Source organism: Cryptotermes secundus, unplaced genomic scaffold (genome assembly GCF_002891405.2).
Source record: "Cryptotermes secundus unplaced genomic scaffold, Csec_1.0 scaffold944, whole genome shotgun sequence".
Classification (NCBI taxonomy): domain Eukaryota; kingdom Metazoa; phylum Arthropoda; class Insecta; order Blattodea; family Kalotermitidae; genus Cryptotermes; species Cryptotermes secundus.
The window spans coordinates 662,614-684,742 of NW_019719375.1; the positions used below are offsets into that span (position 1 = coordinate 662,614).

The window sequence follows — 22,129 nt, forward strand, 5'->3', positions numbered from 1 at the left end:
CGATTTTAATCCAATGGATGTGCTTGAAGGTATTCTTACTTGGTCTCAAGCTGAAAAATATCGGTAAGCTGTTCAGTCATCTCATTTAGTTTATTTAACACATTTTTGTGAACTGCATGGGTTAATCAGCATCAAATATGAAAATGATCTAAGTGATAACAGGAGGAATTAATCTTAGGCTGTTTTAAGATAAGGTACTATCCCAAAATTTGCACAGAGGGGCTAAAGGCACCAAGAAAATCTCAGTAAGGATAAACTGCCTTTAATCAAAAAATTAAATCCAAGCACTCCTAAATACAAAGCAGGAATGCTAATCACTAATTACCATCATCTCTGTTATGATTATCAGAAAACATAAACTAGTTAACAAACCAGAATGAATGAAACATTGATGTGAATATTTTGTAATTCTTCCCATTTCTGAAACAAACAATAAAATGCCATATTTTCAGCCTGCTTTCATATTTTGTAAGGAAACACTGACTTGTGGTACCATTATTTTCATTTATATATGTTTCCCCTGGATTGCTTCAGACTTTCTCTGAACACTACATGACTCAGCAAGCAAGTATGCAAGAATATATTACACTGTATAACAATTCATACTGTTACCTGAAGAAGATAAGGAGATTAACGCTTCTAAGAAACTGATACCATGGTCAGGGTGTTTTTTGAAGAGTTTATAGTTGCTCAGCTGGTCAAGAGAATTCTCACTTTTCTTGGAACCCTAACATTCATTACAGCAGTCACAAAAGCCTACCACTGAACCCTGTCCATAGACTCACTCCATATTTGAGCTTCAGTTTTTTCCACCTTCTGTTACTTCTACGGGCTGGATGACCAAGGAGTAGGGAGTAGGATCAAGAACTTTCTCTTCTTCATGTTGCCCAGACCGGCTCTGAGGTTCCATCAAGCCTCCTATCCAATGGGTACCAGGGGCCTGGGCTTGAAGCTGACCATTCACCTTCACCTAGTGCCAAGGTCAAGAAAACCATAGATCTATATATCCACTCCCCCGCACACCTTCATGGTGTAGTGCTTAATTAGTTAAGCACAGGGACAACTGTACTTAATGTTACTTCTTCTCTCATAGGTTCAAATGTAATCTTCAGTGATTAGTTATCAGAGGTCCACAGTTATTAACTATTTGCTGTTTTATAATTTCAGAAATGGAGCAGTTCTGGCAGAGCAGACATCATTTCTGGCTGATCATAATGACAAGAGCAGTGGCACTGATGATATCAAACTGGAATCAAGTTTTAGCTTGAGGAGGCAAAGGTAATAAAATAAATTATAAGTTGTTCTAAAAGCTAAAACAGAAGTCATTAATATTGTAGCATGTAGACACATATGTAATCATGATGACCAATACAAAGAACAACTATCTAATAGAATTATAGTAAATCCAAGGATTGTTTCTTTTCCAAAATATTCCTTGATTGTCCTCTGATACTAGAGTGCTTACTATAAGTGTGGTCCTCCCTTCGCTTATGTCAAATTATTGCATTATAATGCTAGAATTGCAGAGCCCGTAGATAAAGTTTTCATTTAGCAACTGCCGCTGTAGAGGAGGCCTATCCAATGTGTAGCTTGTGGGTATAACTGTATATATATTTTGTGGTACACCTGTCAAACACAACGATCAATAAAAGTAACTTGCTTTCACTCCATTATGTCAACTGAGTTTTTATTGGATTAGAGTATAATGTCGCAAAGCGGCCTCCGTAGTCTAGAGGTAACGTTCCCACCTCATGACTCGTGGTACGCGGGTTCAAATACCCGGTGGAGGTCGTCGAATTTTTAAGGGCGGAAATTTTCAGGGAACAAGTCCTCTGGGAGGGACTTTAAGCCATGTGTCCCGTGTTGTAACTTTACGGCACGTAAAAGAACCTCATATCTCCAAAGGAGATAACTGAGCCAAATTTCAGGACGTTTCCCGCCCAACAATAGTCTCTAAGGCCTCTGATAGATGGGAGAAGCATTATAGACACCGCTAAGCAAGTGGCCGAACTCGCTTGCTCGGCAGGACTGATGGAACGCACCATTATTGGTAGGGTATAGAGACTGGTAGAATATCATAGAGGGAAGCACAATGGACCAATACTGGTTTAAGTGCATGGGGAAACCCACCCTCTCCAATAACTAACTAACTAATGTCGCAACATGTTTCAGCTCTCATGGAGCCATAATCAGGTGATCCAATTTACAAATCTTAAATTACTGAATTGTGATTGTTATATGGATCCGTATATTTCAAGTATTTGGTGTGTTTATAAAATAAAATAGAAAGAAAATAAAACATTCCATAATCCTCTCTTATGCACAGATTTATAGTTATGTTTCTGTTATTAATGTTTGATAACATATTTAAAAAATATATTTTAAATGCCTTATTTTACATGTGAGGGTTTGTTCCCTAAGTCAGTTAAATAAAACTATGCTTAAAGCACAAATACCGTTATGCCATCTATGTCATGTTTGGACTTTGGTTGTCATTGTGTTTACTGTTTAGAGTTGGTAGAAATGCTGCTGTCTTGATTCTAATATTTGTATACTACCACAGTCAATAAGTTTGTGGAATGGCCGCAAAGCATTGTACAGGAATTTACTGCCAATATGTTTAAGCAATGTTTTTGACAGCTATATCAACGTTGGCAGACTTGCATAGCGGCCAACGGCAACTATTTTGAGGGCTGATGTGGATCTGCGTAAGTGTATGTGAACACCTTGTAATATGATGTGATAAAACCACATTCCACGAACTTAATGACTCTACCATGTATATATCCCTCTCCAAATTACTCAAAATGTTTTTTGCAATATATTGACTTTGTATGTGCTGTTGGTGTGCCACACTCCCAAGCTTGTTTATGCTGTCTTCTTGGTGCAGCCAAGGTGTTTTGTATTCCATCATGCTATTTTATCTTTTTATGTTTCGTTTGTTCTTAAGCTCGCATTCCACAGTCTCATTCTGGTAGTTCAGAGGGATCCTTAGCCATTATTCCTGTTTAATGACACCATGTCCATTTTTGTTGTTTACTAAGTCATATAATGTTGCCTGTCCTAGATACATAAATACAGAGCTGCAAGATCTCACTTGATCAGCTTTTTATATATACAATGATGTATTTTAGTGTCCTGTTGCACTGATTTGTATCCATAATGTGTATATATTTACTGTCTTTTAGTGCATACAATTTCACTTGTCACTTCACACTACATGTTTCGGCATCATTCTGCCATCCTCAGGTGTATCAATCACATTAAACCATTCCACTGCTTGCCATCAAGTGTCCATTTATAAAATGATATAAAATGTGTGTTCATCGTTGTTCAATAATAAAATTTATATATTAAAACTTGTTAAGATCTATCATCATCTATATATACAAGGTTAATTGTAGAAATGTTTCAGGTGAAGAACATCATTACAATTATTGTGTTTCTGGACATTATCCGTCAACCTTTTTTTATTTAAAACACACATTTCAGAGACTGGATTCTGTCTCTGTCTTCAGGTGGATCCTGCTCGGTAGGGCCCATTCAATATAGTGAGTCCCTGTCCCTAGAGATAGAGATAGGGACAGTGGATAATGTCCAGAAACAATAATTGCATTAATATACTGTCATCACAAACTTTTAGATCTTAAGAATTTCATTATTTTTACTCTTTACCAAATATTATTAATCAGACTAAGGAGAGTAACATGGACAGGATATGTATGAAGGGGGGCATGGAGACGTGGGAAGTGTGGTCAAAATTTTAGTCTGAAACCTTGATGAGAAGAGACTACTTGAGAGACCTATGCAGGGCATAGATGGGAAGATAATATTAAAATGGACCATGAATAGATATTGTGTGAGGGCATGCACCAGATTTATCTGGCTCAGGATATGATTCAGTAATGGATTTTCATGAACAAAGTAATTTAACTTTTTGGTTACATAAGAGGTGTGGAATATCTTCAACGCTTCTCAAAAAGGACCATGGGCTACAGACTTGGTTTCTTATTTTTGTATGCTATATAGGAGGCATGTGGTAATGTAGTTGGTTGAGGCACTATGCTACAAGCCAGAAGGTTGCTGGTTGAATTCCCAATGTAATTGGATTTTTCAATTCACCTAATCCTTCCAGCCACACTGTGGCACTGGGGTCGACTCAGCCTCTAATAGAAATGAGTACTAGGAATATTCCTGGGGGTAAAGGGAGGCCGGCGCATAAGGCTGACAGCCTCACTGCCATCAGTGAGCCGATTGTCTAGAAAATGTGGGAACCTCAACATTTCACAACCCTATGGGCTTCCATGCCCTGTTACAGGGATACCTTTACCTCTTATACAGTACTTACATTTGACTTTTATTAATGGGAGAAGGGTGATGTATCTGTTTAATATTTTTTAATCTGAAAAGTTTCCATAGTCAAGAAAGGTTGGCAATCACTAGGGTAATGACTTGTAAGAAGAGAAAGAATTTTGATATATCCCTTGATAATAATTTCATATGAAGTTGAATTAAATTTTAAAACTGACATCTACTTCAGAAAGTACTCATGGGGAGAGCAAAAGGATATCGTGGAGTGTGTGGTGAGACATGGAGCTTATGGTCTGTTAAGGGGTACTGCTTTCTGGAAGATGATGGAAGAAAAAATGGTAAAGTACATTTAATAAAAATTAAACTTAAAGTTACTTGTATCTTGGTTCTATGGTCCTCTAAGAATCTTGGTCTCCTTTATGAGAGATGTCTATTTGCCTATTAATTGCCTTTTTGCCTCCTCCTCTTCACTTTCAGCTGCTGTAAATCCTTCCATATGCCATATTTATCTAACCATAAGATGTCCACACTTCAAGGTAAATATATTATATTTATGTATGGTTTATTTAACAGTGCTCTCAGTTTGATTGTGATAAATTATAAGGACAAATGATTTTATTACTTGTGCAAATAAAATTCTTACTTACAGCTGTCTCTTTATAATGGCCTGTTTAGATCTACACAGTGCATTTCTGATAAATCTTGCAGCTAGTTATTGTTCTTTGACTTTCCTCCATCATTGCACATTGACCCCAGGTATACCACATTTCCTGGATGCTGTACAGTTATTCTCTTCAACATATCTGATAACCAGTAATTTACAATTGGTGTAATTTATGTATTTATTTCGTCTCTATAGATCATTGTTACATGATATAGGACAAGTCAGTTACTGTACATTGGCTGATTACAATAAAAGAATAAAGTTACAATACTTAAAATTGTTTACAATAGTTAAGATTTCATATAGTGTGAGGTGGAATCCATATTAGGTCCCCTCGGCACGTCAGCTTCCATATGTCCTATTGTACCTGTACTGGTGATAATGCTTATGGAGAATTTGATGGAATGAGGATACACAGGATAATACAGGATAATGAGGATAATACACAGTTTATGTGAATATGGGAATCTGTGCATTAAAGGTCTCTTGATATCACATGATCCTGTGTACTTACATCACATGATTTATTATATTTTAGTTTAACAGGTTCCATTGCTATGAAAAAATCAGCTTAAAATAAATTATGTCTATACACAAGTATTCAGTGTTGACACTAGTACTATATGCTGTTCCTCAAATCACTTAACACCCAGAAAGCAAGCAGTATCTGGAAACTGTGGCATATGTCAGAACTCATGTATCTATAGGGTATTAATATGATATCTGCTTCACGCATGAATTGCTTTAGCTGAATGGTATCAGGGACATCTGATAATATTGATTCACATCCAGCAGACTGCTCCAGAAATATAGAACTACCTAACCATGTGTGAGCATGGCAGTAAAGGTAAGAAACATGTAATATATTAGCTTCTGAAATACAAATATCATCTCACTATTATATTCTATACATACACGAGTTTCAAGATACTGCTGCAAATTCAAATATCTTTTTTGCCCAGAAATAACTGAGTCACATATATTTTTATGCATGTTTCTTCATTTGCAGTGCACTTTGTAGTCAGGTAAATGCAGGTTAAATGCTCTGTAGTTTGTCATTCTCTATTATATGTAGGTCTTTGCTGTAGAGGTGCATAATGCAGAAGTTTTACATGTAGTTTTGATAAGACCTGTTCAGCCACTTTTGAAATTACCGTAAAGAAGAACATACTGTAGATCTCAACATACTTCTAAACTTTATTTAAAGATATCTTTTTCTTATATCTTTATCTCAAACTGTCCCTCCAAATTAAGGTGAAGCACTGTTTGGAACACTGAACATGGTTTAGTATGTTTGTGTGGATTATATTACGTTCCAGTGATGGACTTTGGTTGTAGGGATGAATCTGTGGATCTTATTATGCCAGGGTATGAGTGAAACCAGTAAAATTCACAGTATTTCAAGTGGATTATGAGGTATCTGGTGCAGCTTTCATGTTATTCTGTATTTGCAGACATGCACCTGCACCAGTAACACTCCTCTCTCTAGTAGAAGTACCTGTCTTAGATTCCTGACCATTCCAGAAACCAATCATATACATAACAAGCTTTTAAAAAAATGTTAGTTGTAACAATTAACTACTTTATTTTGAGGACTGAATCTCATACACAGCCTTGATATTTCATGAAACGTATATGAAATCTCCAGGTGTGCAACAAAAGGACGTGGCAATCCATGAAGGAGCAGTTCTTCAAGAAGATCCTGCCAGACATCGAATCATTCAACCTTTCTGAATCTCAGATCAGCAGGTTCAAAAATCTGTAAGGATTGCCATGTTTAGTTATTTTGCATTCATTTGTATATGGTGGTGTGTTCTTAATTCATTGTGGTTCTAGTAACTTGTTTGTACTGATTTATTCTTATGAAACTACAGAACATAAGGTATATTTTCATTATTTTTATATACACTACTTGGATAATTTGAAATTCCTTGCCATTTTATATGATTCAAATGCTGTCCTTCCTACGTTTCAGAATTTAAGAAAGTTTGAATTTCTTTACATGTAAATTGTTTAAGATATTGGTAAAAGTAAAAGTAAAGCTATCCCTGTAACACGTCGTGAAGGCCTATAGGGTTGTGAGATGTTGAGGGTCCCACATTATCTAGACAGTCAGCTTAAAGATGGCGGTAAGGTTGTCAGCCTTACACACCGATCATGCTTTAGTCCCCAGGAAAATTATTTAATTATTCCTGGTACTCATTTCTGTTAGAGGCTGAGTCGATCCCAGGGCCACAGTGCGACCGGAAGGATTAGGTCAATTGAAAAAATCCAATGACCTCACCGGGACTTGAACCTGCAACCTTCTGGCTTGTAGCATAGTGCGTCAACCAACTACGCTATCGCGTGAAATAAATGTAACATATATATGTGTGTGTGTGTGTGTGACCAGTGATAACAGAATTACTTCCATAACAGTTAATAAAATTTAATCTATTTTAGTGTTGGTATACTGTGTCTAATATTACAAGGAATTAAAATTTATGAAAGAAATCGATTTTGATCAGCAAAATTCTTTATTATACCATGAAGGGAAAACTAAAGAAATACAAAAATTCTTCTATCCTCAGTGATCAGTCAGTGTTTTCCTTGTATGTTATTTATTTACGAGTACATTGGAAGTTAAAGGTTTTAAGAAATATGCAGAATCTAAACTCTGTACATGTATCTGGAATATTCTTGGGGGTAAAGGGCGGCCAGCGTGTAGGGCTGACAACGTTGCCGCCATCTATGAGCCAATTGTCTAGAAAATGTGGGAACCTCAACATCTCACAACCCTATGGGCCTCCATGGCCTGTTACAAGGATACCTTTACTTTTTTACTTTACATGTATCTGGAATCTAGTACCTTCGTCATTTATTTAGTTAGTTCTTAAAAATCCCATCGTTTCACAGATCTCAAGCATGAAGTGAGTAGAGTAATTTTTTACTCTATCTTCTTAGAAGCCAAGTTGTACTTCTTTACAAATACCATATTGTCACACATTCAAGTAACTATAGACAAGTTTTGGATTCATAACCAGATTTATTGAACACTCATACAGCTCTAGACTACTCTTCACAAATCACTATTACACACAGACTAGTGTCCTCGATCACGTTGCTTGGCAGTGGCTTCCAACGGCAGATGTTCCTCTGCTTCTGGGATCATGTCCTTGCAGGGTGGTGACCATCTCATGCCAACCTCATATTCTGACTGCTGGCTTCAGCTGCTGCTTAACACAAAATTGACTCCTTATGTAGCATTGGCATAGACCACATAGAAAATACTGCCTCCGGCAGGTCCTCCATTGTGTACATTGCTTGGAAATGGCTCTGATACTGCTTCATATTTATGAAGCTGTTGCCTCGCAATGGCTGTTTCTCCAGTACGTAATACTAGCTCTCAGGCCTCATGCCACATATTTTAAAACTACCTTGTGTGTCTTTCCTTACCTTAATGTATGTACTTTTGCACACATGATTATGCATTACCTGTTCATCAACAGCTATTGAACTCCATAGAGAATGCTCTCCTATGAATGGAAGTTGTTGAGTGTAATTAATTTATAAGTGTAAGCAGTCAAACTTATTTTATTTTATTTGTAATCATTATTATTAAATCCCTTACTGTGTAACCATTAAAATTATAGGCTATGTATGCTGTTTCTGCTATTCCAAATTTCTTCATTGAATCCAAAAATAAATTTGTTTGAAAATATCCACAGTAAATTTACTGTGTATCTGAAGCCCGGGTCTGGTCTTGTGGCAATTGTGGTGGACAAAGTGGCGCTGGGGCAGGTTTTCTGCAAGTACTTTGGTTTCCCCTGCCAATCTTCATTCCACCAATTGCTCCACAGTTACCATCATCTGTCATATGGGGCTGGTACAATAGGCCAGTAGTGGCCGCAGTACAGAGTAGACTCAGTCTCAGCCCAACAATAACAACAACAACAACAACAACAACAACAATAATAATAACTCATTGAAACTGTTTTGTGTGAGTGTATATGAAAACATTTTCTGTAGAAACAGTAGTAATGTTAATATATTATTATAATATTAAATAATAAATAATAATAATAAAAATTAATAATACAAGGCTTTGTTGAAATGTACACTGACTACCAGAAAGAAGTCTCAAGAGAGGAAATAAAACTCCCATTCAGTAGACATATATACCAGCAAACTGAAACCAAATAAAAGCCAAAATTGTATTAAATGATAATGCGTTTGAGCAGTTAATAAGTGTACTAAATTTTTTCCAGTCCTTCAAGTAGATCTCAAGACTTTGGAGAGAACAGAGAGGTTAACTAAAACTAGTTAATTCTTATATGCTAACTCCATGTTTTATAGAAGGAACACATTCTTTGAAAATCTTGAATTAAGCAGAAGTTTCCCATGCTAATAGAGTATCCACAAAGGAAACTTTCAGTCGTCTTTTGTATGAGAGTCTTTTGCTAGCAGTTACGAATAATGTAAATAATTTATATTTATCGAAGTTTCTGTGATGCTTTTGATCTTTTAGTGATTTAAAGAGGATTTGATAAAGTGTCTATGGTACAGAAATTCAGAAATAAAATTAGTTGAAATTTATTGTCCAAATGTGTTCGAAACTGGAGACAGTGTACAAGGTGTCATTATTTTGCTTATAAAAGTAATATATTCATGAGAAGTCATGTGTGCATTTTACAGGAAAAGCAGTAATTCCTTGAGACATTGGGAAAGACAAAGCTTGAAGAGTAGTGCATTAGAAGAACCTAGCGATCAGCTCAACAGGTCAGTTTGCATTTAGTCTTGGCAAGCTGTGGGCTGAGTGAGAATCATGCCAAACACTGCATTCATGTTTTACATCGTGTTTTAAAGATGCTTTCTTTATATTATGCCTTGACTAGCAAAACTGGTCATTCTTCACTCGAATTCTTATTATACTGAAATAATTAAATTGCTTATTTATGTGACAATCATATTCTCATTGACTAACATTCTATATTTACTGCTGTGATTCCGCATAGTGATTGCCCACTGCACTAAATGGTTGCCAAGCAACAAAATTGCAGGAAACATGATCACAGTTTTTTCTATAAATTCTGATTAGTTTAGTACAGCAGAGTACTTTGCTGTGTATAATATCCTCATAAAAAGGCAAATAATTGTAAAACAAACTATATACTTATAATTGTATTAAGCACATATGACATGCTGTGCATACTTGACTTAGTGTGATAAAGGATCTGTGGAATAAATATGTTCTTTTTTTTTATTTGTTTCATTCTGGTCCATCACACTAACAGTATTACAAATGATAAAACAATTCCATTCAGTGTGACTGTTGAAGCTTTTACTACTTCACTTCCTAGCACCCTAACATGTTTAGGTCCCTATAGACCATCATCGGACGTCACACTGGATGGATGTTTTATCATTTGAAATATGTTCTAATTATGCATTTTTTCTTACAGGAGAACTGACAGTTCCACTAAAGATAATCACAAGCAAAACAACTTATATATTGAGCCTCAGGGCAATGAGAATGAGCCATGTTTTCTCAGGTACAGGTTTTAAGTATTTTAAAAATGTACCCACATTTGTATGGAAAAGTAAGTATCCATTGTAAACGTATGTAATGCCTTTATTTTTCCAACAGAAATGCAAATTATTACACAGAAGCCGAAGATAAAGCTTTGCTTAACTTTGTTGTGCAGCGAGAGAGGTATAGTGAAACAGGAGGAGTGCGTCTATGGAAGTTGATGGAACGAAAGCAGGTGCTACCTGGTAAGAGAGTATTAGAGGTGGAAAAATCCAGTATCATGTTCATAAAATAATGTTAATACAGTAAAGACTAGCTGCTGGATACCCTGGACTCTTCCTGCTCATTTTTTAGAAAAAGGAAAACCAGTATTCAAAAAATCATAATTAATGAATAAATACATGTGCCTTAATCCTTTCCAGTCATCACATTTGGAACATTTCCACAACCAGGACGTCAAGGGTTTTTAAATGCCTGCTGAGTCACTAAATGAAGCATTTTGCCAAAAAAAAAAATGGTGCAACAAGGGCATAAAGTGTAAATGTACTTACATTTTCGATTGTCCAGTTCTTGGGCCAACTCATTGCCGCTATAGTATCTGCCATTGAAAAGTGGTAGTCTTCAATACTAGACACACTGAGTCCTGGTTTGTCCATCAAGGAAAGAACTATTGAAATGAATGGTTTTTCAGATTATGGCAAGTTACACTTGTTGCCTATAAGTTTCCTGTAATTTGGAATTATACTGTGAAGTTAACCAGTGTCACTTTCAGCTAATACAAATAATTTTATGCTCCACTTGATTGAATCTTTAGGATTATAAATTTTGAAAATTATTTTGCGCTTGAACCCAACTGTTGATTCGTCTGTTACAGTGCTTTTACCTAGCACAAAATTTTTTTCTATGTGTTGTATCACCCCATGTACTTTCTTTGTTCTTTTGATGGCCTGATTACTTTCTTCGGTGGTAAGGCACAATAGATCACTGTGGTCAAGGTGCAAGGGCCAAAAAGGCCCACCCCTTATACATTCATACATTCTTCGGTGGTATCATTTCCCAACATGCATCATCCAAAATATCTGTAAAAAGCTATCTCAAGACATTACAACACCAAAAAATTTTATCTTTGTTTTCCTCTCACTAGACCAGTAGTCTTTTATGTCAGGTAATGGGATTATGCCCATATTTATAATTAGACCTCAGAATGACTTTGCTTGAGGAAGACACATGAGCCCACCTACTCTAAATGGACCACGGGCTTAGCTGAAGTTAGTCAGTTTTGTGTCTCACATACCTGTTTATCTCTATAACAGTGTTATTCAAAAGCTCATCATTGAAAAATAAAGTATTCCATGGCTCTGCATTTTTAGTAAATGTGTATTCCTTGGGTCACATATTCCCACCCATCAGTGTGCAGCGACACTTGTGTCACTCTCACTCTCATTTTCCAACATTTCATTACTTGATTCTTCGCTTACAGTTTCTCCTTCTGTTACAAAATTAATCTCATCATCAGGGTCAATATCAAGTTGTTCGCTTAACATATCACTACTAGATAGTACTTGTAATACACAAGTATATGGATGTACATGCTTTATTTACTTACTGTCATTTTAAGAGTCACTTTTTTTAAAGCCCTAAGTTGACCTTTACATGTATCTTTATAGCCTTGACTCATTCTGAAGAACTTTATATTTGGCACTTATGTGAGTATTGCTGTGCATAATGTCTCCTTTCTTTATGTAACTTTGTATAGAGCACTTCATTTTCAAGTAATGTAAAATCTGTACTACTGTATGGGTGTGAACCATGGAAAGTAACCAAGAAAATTTCAAACACCCTGCAGGTATTTGTCAATAAATGTTTAAGAAGAATCCTTTGTATTTTTGGCCAATGGTTGTTACAAATGAAAACCTATGGAAACTAGCAAAGGAAGAACCAGTAGCCACACAAATAAAAGTAAGGAAGTGGAAGTGTATAGGACATACTGTACGTAAATAGAGGCAAGCCCTGGACTGGAATCCCCAGGGGCAGCGAAGGAGAGGTAGACCAAGAACAACCTGGTGGAGAACTGCTGAAGAAGAGGCCCAAAAAGCAGGAAAGATCTGGAGAGAGGTCAAGAGTCTGGCTGGGAACAGAGTCTGTTGGAGATGCTTTGTGGAAGTCCTATGCTCCAAAATGGAGCAAAAGGAATTGAATGAATGAATCTAGAGCATTTTACAAGTATTTACCATGTGCCGGCCATTCACTTTAATTCATTTTGTGGGTTACTTTAGTTGTTAGGTTAATTGAGCCCTTACACATATTTTGAGTCTTTTGAGAGCTTCTGATGTTGACCTTGTGGTGGAGTTCATCCTCTCTAAGAATAACATGTAATGTGTAATACATATGTAGGAATGGTATGCAGTTTGGGCTACCAACATGAATGATGGGCACATAACATAGTCCAGCTTGCCTGTGGGAGTGGCATGGGATCCGCATTGGAGTTTGATGAACCTGAAAGAATAATTTGTGGCCAGTGTAAAGGGCCCTACACACGCTCCGGTAGACCTGTCAGGTGCGCCTGCACAGGCGCGCCTGCGCAGGTCGACCGGAGCGTGTGGATGACAAAACGTCGCAGTTATTGTGACCTGAACAGTCCGCCGGAGCACATTCGAAAAATCATTAGACGACCTGTGCAGTTTTGTACCTGAACCAGGCAAACCGGAGCGTGTGGTGAAATGGCCATCCTCATAACAGTATCTTTCTATTTTAATTAATGGGGCAACTAATGACAGGAGCTGTAAATAAGTTTCTTCATTCATGCGCAAATAATTGTGCCAATCTTTAGGGACCAACTTCAATTCACGTAACAAATTCACATGTGAATAAACGTTTCTTTTCATCAACCACTCTTTGCACCAGGTTTGACGCTTACTTTTCGGTTTGAAACAATTTGTAGCTAATAATAAGCCAAATACAGCTAGAAGATCGTCATCTGTAGATGCCATGTCCGACCGTAGCAAACACACAACTGAAGTAATATCGGAAAGGTGTACCTGAGCGTGTGGGTGCACTGGGGTTTTCAGGTCAACCTGCGCAGGCGCGCCTGTGCAGGTGCACCTGACAGGTCTACCAGAGCATGTGTAGGGCCCTTAACACAGTGCAGCCCCCTGTTGGGGAAGCACTGTAGTCTGACTTAGACAGAAAAATGACTGGTGGCCAATAATGCAGCCTGGTTTTCCTATAAAATAACATGGAACCAGTAATGCATTCTGACATCCATACAAAAATAACGTGAGACAGGCCGCAACACTTGACACAAATTGTAAGTTAGTGTTTACCTGCTAAAAGAAATTTGACTGTAATTAAAATCGTCAGAGATAAAGGTAAAGTTGTCCCTTTGCTTAATTAATTAAGCACAGCACCACACTGTTGAAGATGTGGGAGAGAGTAGGTATATTCCAACATTTGTTACTTTGGCACTGTATGGAGGTGAGTGGTCAGCTTCATGCCCTGGCTGCTTTACCTCTGATGCCCACTGGATGGGAGGCTGGGTGGGCCCTGTGGAGTAGAGAAACATTTTTCGCCCCTGTTGGGAATCAAACCCCAGCCATTCAGCCTATAGCACATTGCTGTACTGACTGAGCTGTGCTGGCTTTCAGTTGAAATGGAGAGTACTGTTTGGAGCACACGTGTATTTGCAGTTTTGCATACCTTATTAGACTCTATCATTTACTGATGCAAATTTTGTAACAGGACAATTAAAATTATATCTCCTTCATATCATTAAATGTGTAATTACACTGATTTGAGTATTGTTTAAGATTGAAGTCCTTCACTTCAACTGTCTGTCTTCATCATTCAGTTGTTGTAACCTGTCACCGTTCATATGCCATAATATTTAGTGAATATTACAAATGTAATAAGTATTATCAAAGTCATCTGGATCCAAACTCAACTATAACCGATGGATGAGGCTTTGGAAAAACTGTTAAGAAGTGAAACAGTTTTTGTGACAAATTTAAAGCATTTGCTCCAGAATAGTTATAACATCCTGTACACTTAAATTGTCTCATAAAATTGAGCTGTCTGATATTGTACCTCTGTGATTTTTGTTTTATAGGTCGTTCTTGGCAGTCCATGAAGGAGAGATATCGTAAAGTTCTTACAAGGAAACTGGACCAGTATCTGCCCAGTGATGTTGTGAACCAGATCATGAAAGCTGAAATAAGAGGTAAGAATGTGACATGAAAATAACTACTTGTTGAACCCTTGTCCAGATTTGGAAATGAGTGCTGAGCACTAATTATAAATAATTTTAAAACTCTTTGGTGGGATACCTCAGTCAGTATAGTGACTGGGCTGTGGGATACCTGGCAGTGCAGTGTCCACATTGCCTCTGGAACCTGTCCAGCCTTCTCTCTATTGGGTACTGGGGGTAAAGTGGCCAGCGTGTGAAGCACTCACATCCCTCTGGTGCTGAGGTTAAGAATGAGCTATAGCTCCATGCCATCATGTATATTCATGGCATGATACTTAATCAAGCACAGAGACATCTTTACCTTTTACATTTCTGTTATTGGCTTGGTATTTGTTTGTTTATTTATTTAATAAAACCCACTATATACATACATCAGCATTTCAGAGTATTCATAAGTGTGCAACTGGCACTGAATATAAAACAACAGTCACTGGTTACAGAGATGTGTTCTTGTTAGTTATCACATGCATGCATTGTGCATATGTGTTTATTTTAATTATATATGTTTATAAGTGAAATGTTCTAGTAGTATCCATACAAGTGCCAGAAACAAGAAAATCTGTTTCACTAGAAAATGGTAATTCTGTCCCTGTAACAGACTGTGGAGGCCCATAGGGTTGTGAAATGTCCATGCTCCCATATTTTATGGACAGTTGGGTAACAGATGGCGGTAAGGTTGTCAGTCTTACGTACTGGCTGCATTTTACCCCCAGGAAGATTTCCTGGTACTCATTTCTGTTAAACTTTGAGTTGCCCCAGGGCCATAGTGCAGCTGGAAGGATTAGGCCAAATGAAAAATGTAGTGATGTCATCAGGAATTGAACCCACAACATTCCGGTTTGTAGAGTAGTGCCTCGACCGACTCTGCTACTGCATACACAAGAGAATGACCCATTAAAATCTATGAGAAATTGAAAATATTAACAGAAGAACGATATTTGTTATAGGCAGTTTAACTCCAGGGAATGTGATGCATCAGTAAAAAATATCAGAATACAACTCAGAATTAAATTTAGATAAAAGAGTAAACTGTAGAAATTTGTTGTAAATAATTCACAATTTGACTCATGCACATCATTTATGTAAGAGAACAATTTATTAGCAGTACCTCACTAATTAAGGAAATACATGGAGAGAGTATGTTTTTAGTTGAATGTTCATTGCATTGAGGACATAAATTTCGGCCCAAGAAGTAATAATTTCAGTTGCATCGGTGAAGAAGTACTTAATGATCTGGATGTACAAATTGGAACATACCTAAGTGTACATTCTGTAGACTGTGTAGATGAGAAAGATTCGTGTTGTGGTCTTCTGTGTTATGGCAGCGTGTTGCACGCTGGTTGACGGGCAGCAATGTTTTGGAGGTACGTACTGTCTCCATCTTCATGGTTGAATCAGCCTTGACAATGAAGGCTCCTCTTAAATGTTGGTACTCACCTATTAGCCTGCAGCAGGGTCTCACAACCGAGAAGACCACAGTATGACTTCATAACCATGAAAATGTCAAAGCTTTTATATGAAAAATGGCGTTTTTCAGTGGAGTTCTGGTGACTGTGAAGATTATTCTCTTCTGAGATGTGCCATATGGTCTATATTTGCTACTGTTTCAGAGGGATTTGTTGCCTCCATCGTAAGGTCATTTCATATCTGCACATTAATTTATTTAATTCTAGGTTGGTACAATTTACTAATATCTTAAAGTAACACTGTTTCAATGCTTTTTTTTTTTCAAGGGTCTAAATGGAAGATGAAGAAGCGGAAACCATCAGTTGCAGCTTGCATGCTTTCACCGCGGAGCCATGAAATTTATAGCATGCAGATGACAGAACCAGAATCAGATATAAGCAAAACTCAGCCGAACTGTCTGGCATTGGATTGCACATGTTGTTCCAATAGTAGTACAAATACAAGCATTAAATCTATAAAGAGTACTGTGCCTGTGGTTTCAGGTACCCCAAACAAGAGGGAACCTCCAAAAAATCCCATTCACAGTCCTAAACGTAAGCTTTTTTCACAGAGGAAATCTCTAGTTGAGTTCACACCAGTATCTGAAGATAAGAGAAGGAAACAGTCATCAAAATATATATATAAGCCAAACTTGCAAATTCATCATCTTACAAAAGGGAACAGGAAAAGGGATGCTAAAGGCTGCAACAGGGTCACCAAAGTAGCTGCAGTTGCAAATGCACAAAAAGAGTCGCAACCCAATGAAGATATGGCACCTTATGGTACAAGGAAGTCAGATGTGGTGGTATGTAACACAAAATGTACCTGCCAAGGTATAGGTACACACCAGAAAAATTCAGGTGGGTCATTTGCAGAGGAAATCACAAATAAGGAATCACATACATTAGTAAGTGAGGGAGATTTATTAAAATTAAGAGGTGCCTCGGAGAACTCTATATTAGATGACAATGTAGTGCATATAAATAATGAAGCTAACAAAAATTACCAGGAACTTCAGATCAGTCGTACTCGTGTTGATTCCTTGATGTGTTTACTTAGATCTTCAAGCAGTGAGTCTCATTTGGACATTATATCTGGGGAAGAAACAGAATTTGAATTAAATGTGCCTACCTGTCCTGATTCAGCCCAAGAAATTTTACATGTTCATGAAGAAGAAATGGGAAGCAATGATCTATCTTTTGGAGTACAAACTGCATTGAATAAAAAAGGCAAAATAAATGGTATGTCAGTTGAAGGTGGAAATGAAGGGGAAACACTAAATAATCATGAGCGTATATCAGATAAAAGGGAGGAAGGACAGGGGACGTCATGTGCACATATTTTAAAAGATAGGAGTGTAATGGAAGAACTGTCATGTGGCAAGCCCCAAGACAAGGAAATATCAGAGAAGTCTTCATGTGAACTAAACCTTGCAGACTCGTCTTATAAGCAATCATTATTGAAAAATGATCATTCTATTCACAAAGTAACAGTTTGCCCCAAAACACAGTCTGGCGATAAACATTCTGTTACCAAATCTCTCTCCCAAAGTAGCTGTTTTGAGGGATGTGAAAGTCATTCTTGCATTCATGATAATACATTGAATGGTGAAGATATTGGTTCTAGGGAAAATGGACCTAATATTTTATTATTAAAACACAGTATTCCTGATTGTCAAAACAGTAATGGAAAGTTAACTGAGACAAATGGTAATGAGGGAGAGGAAGTTGATGAAGAATGCATAGAGAAATACTTAAACTTAAATCTTATGCAGTCATGGAGAGAAGAGAATGAAATTGGCAATGGTAAAGTAGGTACAGATGGTAACAGGGAAGATGGCAGTGATATTCCAATCCCTGATATGTATAAAGTATATGGGGAAAACGGAGCTTATTTAAATGTTTCAAATTCCATTAAAAATATACTGAATGATAGTGTATGTATATTCAAAGATAATCAGTTTGAAATTCTGGACATCCCAGACTTCATTTCTATAAGAGCAGATGGAAACCAACAGGAATCTGGCACTGGAGATAGTGAACATGGAAGTAAAGAAACACCTAGAACCAGAATTGTGTCTGCAAATAGCAGCAGAACTACAGATAATACTAATCATGATATACTTCTTGCACAACCGGATGCCACAGTCAGTCACTCTACTAAAGTTTTGTATCATCCAGCAGGAAAGAAAATTCCCTCAGTTAGACAGAATAGACATACTGTGTGTACAGAACTTGGAGAAGAAAGGCTTATTGGTCCTTTACCTACAGAATCAGATAAGAAATCTGGACAAAATCAGACACAGGCAGCATTACCGAATGGTCTTGGGACTGGACAGACTATAGAAACAAGGTGTAATAACAAGTCTTTAATTTCTGGTAGAAACAATCAAAATGGAAAGTTCTTGTTATCTACGCAAGTAACAGAAAATGATGATAAACATCTGTTAGAAGCAGACAGTAGTTTGTTGAAATCTGGCAAGAATACCATCATCAAGAAATGTAAACAAAATAAGGATTGTGTTAGTTCAATTCATGCAAAGGAGAAAATTTTAGATGACTTATTGTCACAAAGACAGGGAGCAACCAGTGAATCACGCTGTACAGGTAATATGTTAGGGCAAACTGACATCTATAAAACTGCATTTTTATCCTCCAACTTATCTTTGTCTTCATATAAGGAGAGATCTTGTGAACTAGTACCTGAGAATATTACAGCAAATTCAGATCAACAATTTTCAGAAAAATCTTCTTTCTTTTGTCCATGCCAAGAATTGATGTCTCCTCCATCATCATCATTGCTACCGTCAGAAGAAGGGTAATATTTTTTTATTTCTTTTAAGATGTCATGATTTTGGGTGACTATAGTTGGGGATTGGATTGGTGAATAGATTTATTGACCACTTAGAGGATGTAACTATGAATAACCGTAATACCATTGCTGATTTCCACACTACAAATCACTTCATGCTAAGTCTTCTCAGCCTGCTTTCACTAGTCATTGCTTCGTAACAGCTCTCAACAATGGCTATTCCTCTGCAGTGTTTTCACTAGACATTTCCTGGCAGTGAATCTTAACAGTGAAGGTTCTCCAGCTTGTGTTCACATCTGGCGAATATCCCACAACTGAAGTGGTCAACTTAATTGTCTTCAAGATAACTCCTCAGTGTGGGCCACATCAAAAACATCATTCTTCTATTGTTGCGGATATTACCTAGCGACTGCTGCTGTTTACAGAGTCACCACTTAGCAACGGGTCTATACACCATTATATGGATCCAACCCATTTGTTTAATTTCTTACTTCAATATGTATTTGCAACCATGTATTCTCTCATTTTATATATGCTTTTTATACTGAAGTAAGTGGACTACTTATATACTATATTGGGCCACACCATAGCTCAAGCGGTTAGTTGCTGGCTTCCCACGGCGGCAGCCCGGGTCTGGTCAAGTGGGATTTGTGGTGGACAAAGTAGCGCTGGGCCAGGTTTTCTCCGAGTACTTCGGTTTCCCCTGCCAATCTTCATTCCACCAGTTGCTCCACAATCACCTTCACCTATCATCTGGGACTGGTACAATAAGCCAGAAGTGGCTGCAGTACAAGGGACTTACTCCCACCCCACTAGCAATAAAAAAATACATATTTCACGGATATGCAGTACCATCCTAAAACCAAAAGCTTAACAGTGAGGAACTCATGGGAAAGTGACTTGAACAAACACAGTCAGTTCACATGGATTATTCAGTTTACATATAATCCATCCTTCATTGCATGATTTTTTTCATTCTATACTAACACAGTTATACAGACATGTCTGATCATTTCTTCTTTCAGCCAGTGCAGGGATTGTGGAGGGAAAAAGAAAAATGCTGGTAATAGTAAACGTGGGGGAAAGGGGTGTTGCTGGTATGAAGAAAAAGTCATTTTCTTCCGTGTCCTTCCTTCCTTCCTTCCACATGACATCTTTCCGAACCTATTTTTGCCATCTAGTTTTCAGCCATATTCTTTGACATTTTCCTTTTAGTTTCAGATTCAAAACCTTGGAAAATATTTATTCTCCAAATTGGAGTGCATAATAATCTCTTTGTATACAGAAATAAACTGAAAACATTTGTTATAGTACTTAAGGCAGCTGTTTGTCACAGGTTTTGCTGCACAAACAATGGATGCCACTAGTGAGTGTGAAGAAGTTAGAAACCTGGAACAGCCAGTGTCATCAGAACACCAGGGGAACTCAACTGACTGGTTTGAGTCAAGTACAGACAATTCTGATTCGCCAGTTCAAGAATCAGGCTCCTCGGGACATGATCTGCACGAGGCCTGCTGCAGCCTGACAGCCAGTACTATATCCACAGATGACAGCTGTGCTATGTTCAGTCATTCTAATGCATATAAGAAACTGAGGAAGAAGCGATGGAAGGAAACTGCAGACTGTTCAATTTGTGACAGAACTCAGAACATGGAACCTTGTATGCCTGATATATGATGCTATAACCATAAATATCAGTTACGAAAGGTTATATTCATTTTGTATAAAACAGTACGCAACCATGATACGTTACTTCGCATGTTATGTACTTTTAAGAAGCCATAGCAGAGAAGAGGTCTGCATCAGCGCTGATGGAAGTGTCAGTCCTCACGATGCTAAAATGAATATGTTTTGTTGCTTACTGTAGCATAAAGTGAATGTATGAGGGAGAGTCAGTAAATAGGTCACAAATGGAAGTAAAAATAGCTGTAATGGAAGTAATAGGTTTTCTGTGTGTATCCCATGCTTGAGGCACATTTCAGCTTCATGACAGTCTAAGTAGCAGACTCACATGCACATGTTCAGAGGCTGGTTTCAGTAGTCAAAATGGTGACCATGCTTGAGGAGTGTGCTAACGAAGAGCAGTGTTCTGTTGTGCTTTTCTTTTTTTGTGGGGAAAAGGACTCAATGCAAAGGATATTCATAAAGAAATGTTTCATGTTTACAGTGGGAAGTGTTTATCATGTTAAAGCAGTTCACACCTGGGTGACAAATGTTTTGCTGATGAAGAAGAGGTTGAAATGGAGGTGCAGAAGTTGCTGAGACAACAGTTGAGAGACTACTGTGTTGCGGGCTTCAACGCACTAAAGCGATGGTACAAGTGTATCAATGTTGGCGGAGGATATTTTGAGAAATAAATGTTTTTACCAGGTTCAGATATCGTATGTTTTATGTTTTATATCCATTTGTGATATATTTGCTAATTCTGTCTCGTACTGCAACCTCAGCCATCATCTATTTATGTTACATTTAATGATGTTTCAAATATATTTTACCTAGAAGAGATGTTTAGGATCATATTAAGTTCATATCTACAAGAAATTTAATTTATTAAAAATATTATTTTAGTTATTCGCCATCTGTATGCTCTTATTGCCTTTCCATTTGTTTCATATTCATAACAAAAATATTTATCCATATCATTTCATAGACTAAATGGTATCCATACATATGAGGATAGAACATAAAATCCTGGGACTTGTTTATATCTTGGGGGGATTATTCAGGTCCCATGTCACATTTTGATATGTTTAAACACTTGATGGATTTTAAAGGGTTCTGACAATGCCATATAACACTCAGGATTACTGAGTCTGTGGCCCATATGGCATATTTAACCAACCAGTGATTGAGATTAGCTTTTTCTGGTGGACCCAACAGAATAGATATCTCCCCCCTCACCTGATGATGGATAAAGTCCAAAAACCCAGTAATTCCGAGTGTTATACTTGACAGAAAGATGTGCTTAGGGAGTAAGCTGCAAGTATGGTTTCATCTGGGAACATCCCATGAGTAAGGGAGAAGTAGTAGTGAAAGGATGTTATGTTACAGGCTGGAGATGGAGGTATCTTGATTCAATTGCAAGAGGTCAGGCCAAAATGGAAAGTGTTGGCAAGGCCCTGGGATACAAAGAGGGAGGGAAGTA

At 37.4% G+C, this 22,129-nt stretch overlaps 1 protein-coding gene across 3 annotated transcripts; it reads left to right on the forward strand.

The window, feature by feature from the left end:
- Positions 1–6: 6 nt before the first annotated feature.
- Positions 7–20,934, forward strand: LOC111865494. 3 transcript variants are annotated; one of them, XM_023853591.2, is made up of 9 exons: positions 7–63; positions 1,168–1,278; positions 4,541–4,649; positions 6,624–6,736; positions 9,650–9,733; positions 10,602–10,729; positions 14,590–14,700; positions 16,461–18,779; positions 20,321–20,934. In XM_023853591.2, the coding sequence occupies exons 1-9, from the start codon at positions 14–16 to the stop codon at positions 20,659–20,661; spliced, it is 3,366 nt and encodes a 1,121-aa protein (XP_023709359.2). In that variant the 5' UTR covers positions 7–13; the 3' UTR covers positions 20,662–20,934. The 3 variants fall into 3 exon arrangements, with proteins under 3 accessions (XP_023709359.2, XP_033607789.1, XP_023709556.1); XM_033751898.1 differs by having other exon boundaries at positions 16,461–17,033; XM_023853788.2 differs by lacking the exons at positions 7–63; positions 1,168–1,278; positions 4,541–4,649; positions 6,624–6,736; positions 9,650–9,733 and adding an exon at positions 10,349–10,506.
- Positions 20,935–22,129: the final 1,195 nt, after the last annotated feature.

Bases quoted from the DNA above. Each gene is read 5' to 3' on its own strand.
- LOC111865494 (XM_023853591.2), top strand. From the start codon at position 14: ATGGATGTGCTTGAAGGTATTCTTACTTGGTCTCAAGCTGAAAAATAT. The intron at 6,737-9,649 runs GTAAGGATTGCC...TGCATTTTACAG, and splicing joins ATCAGCAGGTTCAAAAATCT to GAAAAGCAGTAATTCCTTGA. The intron at 9,734-10,601 runs GTCAGTTTGCAT...TTTTTCCAACAG, and splicing joins CCTAGCGATCAGCTCAACAG to AAATGCAAATTATTACACAG.